The 5,131-nt window shown below is 32.4% G+C and overlaps 1 protein-coding gene across 1 annotated transcript; it reads left to right on the top strand.

Moving 5' to 3' along the window:
* Positions 1–1,509: 1,509 nt before the first annotated feature.
* LOC131660706 (3-ketoacyl-CoA synthase 10-like) lies at positions 1,510–4,688 on the top strand. The gene is made up of 3 exons (XM_058930002.1): positions 1,510–2,105; positions 2,455–3,080; positions 3,849–4,688. The coding sequence occupies exons 1-3, from the start codon at positions 1,692–1,694 to the stop codon at positions 4,435–4,437; spliced, it is 1,629 nt and encodes a 542-aa protein (XP_058785985.1). The 5' UTR covers positions 1,510–1,691; the 3' UTR covers positions 4,438–4,688.
* The last annotated feature ends 443 nt before the right edge of the window (positions 4,689–5,131 follow it).

Genomic DNA, 5,131 nt, shown 5'->3' with positions numbered 1-5,131 from the left:
ACAAACTAGATGAACTTTAGAATTGATTCCTGTTCCATGATTAGTTTCAATAAAAGGTGCGTCCGGGAAATTTATAATATATCTTTTTCATTGCTCACAAATTTATAATATATGGTTATGTTGTATGATGTTGTTTGAGTTTATTATATTCTATGTAGATTATTTGTTTCACTAGCCTTCACTTGAAATACATTCATTTAAATTGACATAGATACTATAATCTGAAAATTAAATTGTATCTGAAAACCAACTTATATCAATCATTGTTTCTGAATTGCATGTGTCTCATCGTTCATTTGATGTTCTTTTACATATAGATTATGGTATAATGACCTAGCTACTCAGATGCATCGCTGTCTTCGATTATTATTAAATTTCATTAACTATAATTTATTAGATAATCTGCCTATCATCAGCACTAATGATTGTAAAAATTACAATTGTAAAACTTACGATGATAAGTGATGATGATTGAAATTTAACTATAATCGAAGATAACGATGTATCTAAGGAGTTAGACCAATAAACCACAATATATATGTAAAAGAGCATGAAATGCACGATGAGACACATGCAATCATAAAAACAATGTTTTGTTTAAGTTGGTTTTCATGAATAGCTTAATTTTTCAGATTATAGACTTCTTCATCAATTTGAAAGCTTGTATTTCTTTAGTGAGGTGTATGGAAAACAAGCAATCTACATATTATATAATAAACTCTGGACACTTTTTCACAACGATTATATATTATAATTGTGATCAAAGGGCTTTTATGATTTACATAATTTGTGTTGATAGATTTCGAACCCAGTACCTATGTGTAAGTATCACAACGGTTTATAAGTATAACCGTTGTGATAAGTGGCGTGCATCCTGCCTTTCAATATCAGTTTCCAGGCCGTGATAGAAACAATAAACTTACAACCACATCCTACTTAACAACGATATGAGCCGCGTGATGGTATCCCTTTCCCAACCATTATAAAAGAACTTTTTCGTAGTAGTACATCTTCGTACATCGAGGTGAACATCTCAACTAATGTAGTTTTAGGTCTTACTAGTCTATTCTATAATCTGAGTTATGAAATTTTTTTAGTGAATGTTCTATTCAACATAAAATGCTTGTGCCCATTTCATTGCAATAAACTGTAATCCTTTCTCAGCATACTATAATCAAAATCTACCATTTTACAATTTTAAACAAATAGCTATATATGTGTTTATTATCAAATGCAATATCTAATTTGCCCTTCCATTACAAATTACCAAAATATAAATAAATACAAGGTTGTTAAATGCTGGCCAGCTGGTAAGTCATTAGATAGACGACATTCATTGTTCACACAAGCTAGTAGAAGACACAACATGGATAGCTATAAATGTAAATAAATCTTTATAATTTTCCCAATTAAGCACACAATAGAAGCGTTGGGAAAGGATAGAAAAATAGATAGTTATAATAATAAAGAGATAGTAGTCCCTTCTATTTTATCAACTTTAATCCAATGCACCCACTTACATTAAATGTAGAAATTAAATTCCATTGAAAATTCTCAACTACACAAACACCAATTAGGTACTAACAATAACTCTTTCCCACCCACCTCATGTAAATCAAATTCATAAACAAATATTTATATACAACACAACAACAGCATCAACAACAACATAGTGAACAAAACACACAACCATGGCTACTAATGAACGTGACATGTTCTCCGCTGAGATTGTGAACCGTGGTATCGAATCCTCAGGTCCGAACGCCGGTTCATTGACGTTCTCCGTGAGGGTTCGAAGACGGTTACCGGACTTTCTTCAGTCTGTTAACCTGAAGTATGTCAAACTAGGTTATCATTATCTTATAAACCATGGTGTTTATTTGTTCACTGTGCCAATCCTACTTTTGGTGTTTAGTGCTGAGATTGGTAGTTTGAGTAAAGAAGATCTTTGGAAGAAGATTTGGGATGATGCAACCTATGATCTTGCTTCTGTTCTCTCTTCTCTTGCTGTTTTTGTTTTCACTTTCACTCTTTACTTCATGTCGAAGCCTCGTCCTATTTATCTCATTGATTTTGCTTGCTATCAACCAGATGATGAACTCAAGGTATGTTCATAATAAAATAACTCACTTAATATACAAATATATTGTATACTAGTTTAGTGTTTTTTTTCATATAAGAATATATACTTGCTTTAAATTCATATGTAGTAGTATCAGAGCCAGAGCCATTTCAAGTTTTTAGAAGCTCTGTATAAGTTCGTCAGAATTTAACTATGGCAAAACATATAAAAATCGACAAATATTCTATAAGGTCTTATTTAGCTGTAGTTTAACTCAGACAAATTTAAGGCTCTGTGCGGTAACCTGCCTAGCACGGGCTTAAAACGGCCCTGACTTTAAATTTAGATGTTGTAGTATCATTTAACATGATTTTGGAATTTGTTACATGAAGGTATCAAGGGACCAATTGATAGAGCTAGCAAGATCATCAGGAAAATTTGACCAAGAAAGTCTAGATTTTCAAAAAAGGATAGTAATGTCATCAGGAATAGGAGATGAAACCTACATTCCAAAATCAATAGCATCAAGTGAAAACACAGCAACAATGAAAGAAGGTAGAGCTGAAGCATCAATGGTTATGTTTGGAGCACTTGACGAACTCTTTGAGAAAACCGGAATTAGGCCAAAAGATGTTGGTGTTCTTGTAGTAAACTGCAGTATATTCAATCCAACACCATCACTATCAGCTATGATTATAAATCATTATAAGATGAGAGGAAATATTCTGAGTTATAATCTTGGTGGTATGGGATGTAGTGCTGGAATTATTGCTGTTGATTTGGCTAGGGATATTCTTCAATCTAACCCTAGTAACTATGCTGTAGTTGTGAGTACTGAAATGGTTGGATTTAACTGGTATCAAGGAAAAGAAAGATCTATGCTTATTCCTAATTGCTTCTTTCGTATGGGTTGCTCCGCGGTTTTGCTCTCTAATCGTCGTCGCGATTATAGCCGTGCGAAGTATCGTCTTGAACACATTGTTCGTACTCATAAAGGCGCTGATGATCGCAGTTTCAGGTACTTCATTCATACATTCAATCAGATCTTACTATTTTTTACATCAATTTCGATATTTTAAAGATTAATATTATCACATAACTAAATTGTAAAATGTTCTGTTGACTGATAACTAAAATATAAAATGTTCTGTTGACTGTTTGTCTGCTATTTCTGCATAATCTTGATTATATTAATAAAAAAAATTATAAAATTGGATAATTTTTATAGTGGTCGGTTTTGGATTTAATTGATTACTTGTTACTAACTTCTTCTGTTATCAACTACATTAAATCACTTTGTATTTTATATCAAAAGAAAAATAACAGTCTCAATCACTATCCCTTTTGTGATGTGTGCTATGAACAAAAAAAGAAAGAGATTAAAAGAGGAATCACTATATAAGGACATAAAGGATAAAGTGAAAGAAAATTACGAAAAGATATCTGAACTCCAAAAACAAATAAAGTTTCAAAAGAAAATTTTAAAAAGATTATGACATATGAATTAACTTTCATGTGAATCATGTGAGTACACAAACAACAAAAAAAAGGTACACTTTTGAATATGTGGCTACAATTTTTTTTATAGATTTAAATTTTTATATCTTTAACTCTCTGATATTTTTTATCTTTAAAGTTCGTCAGAAAGGCTCGTCAGAAACATAAATAAAGTCTGACTAGAATTTGTTAAAGACATAAATAAAAATCGATTTCTGTATAAACTTTATTATATATGATTATACGAATTATTTCTGAACGATTGTTCTTAACTGTAACATAATTACAGGTGTGTGTACCAAGAGGAAGATGATCAAAAGTTCAAGGGAATTAAGATAAGCAAAGACTTGATCGAAATCGGCGGAGAAGCTTTGAAAACCAACATCACAACCCTAGGGCCATTAGTCCTCCCATTTTCCGAGCAGCTTATTTTCTTTGCAACCCTAGTTTGGAGGAACTTATTTGGAGGAGGCAAAAAATCTGATAAGAACTCAACATCCTCATCCTCATTATCAACAAACAAGCCCTACATTCCTAACTACAAACTCGCATTCGAGCATTTCTGCGTGCACGCTGCAAGCAAAGCAATCCTCGACGAGCTTCAAAAGAATCTCGAACTGAGTGACAAAAACATGGAAGCTTCAAGAATGACGCTGCACCGATTCGGCAACACTTCTAGCAGCAGCATTTGGTATGAGCTTGCTTATATGGAAGCTAAGGAGAAGGTGAAAAGAGGAGACCGTGTTTGGCAGCTTGCATTTGGTTCTGGATTCAAGTGTAACAGTGCTGTTTGGCGTTCAATGGGACGAGTTGCAAAACCAACTTCTAGGAACCCTTGGCTTGACTGCATCAATGCATATCCTGCTCAACTCAATTGAAAAAGCACTTTTTATGATTGTTATTGTTATGAATCTATTATCAGTGATTATGATTATGATTAAGAAATTATGACTTGTTTTTAGGATGAAATAATGGTAGTTTTTTAGTTAAGTTAAGTTGGTGTTTAAATTTTAAATTTGTGGTTTGTGATATTGTATACTGTACACTGAGGCATATAACATGATATGCCAATGTTTGTTTCTCTGTCACTTTAAATTAAATTTTTAAGCTACTTTTTCTTTCTTATTAATTATTGGCTTTAAATTTGTACTATGCTGATTCTGACTCATACTGTTTCTCTCTCACTCTCTCTCACCTAAATTATTCAGAAATGTTTCTAGAATATAAAGTTTGATCAACATTATCGTTGTTACAGGTTGTGATTCATTCAGTTCTGCAACAATATTAATGGTGAAAAAAGATAGTTGAGGCGTTATAACTAGTAGTAGTATTCCCACTAGGTAGGTAGTAGTAGCTTTACATTGTTATTACAAAATGATTATTCAGGGTGGATTTGTTTGATTGGAGAGTAAAAAGATTTCCATATCATGTTGCAGAGGACATGAAGTTGGAGAAAAATAAAGACCTCCTTGCTCATCATGATGGCATGATTTCTAAAAAACAATATTTTCTAACATTGTACTCCATTTGGAGTAACCCATTTGTAAAATAAAATTGTTTTAAAATGAATCA

This window comes from Vicia villosa, linkage group LG3, assembly GCF_029867415.1.
Source record: "Vicia villosa cultivar HV-30 ecotype Madison, WI linkage group LG3, Vvil1.0, whole genome shotgun sequence".
Lineage (NCBI taxonomy): Eukaryota > Viridiplantae > Streptophyta > Magnoliopsida > Fabales > Fabaceae > Vicia > Vicia villosa.
This window is presented reverse-complemented; position numbering and strand designations above follow the sequence as displayed.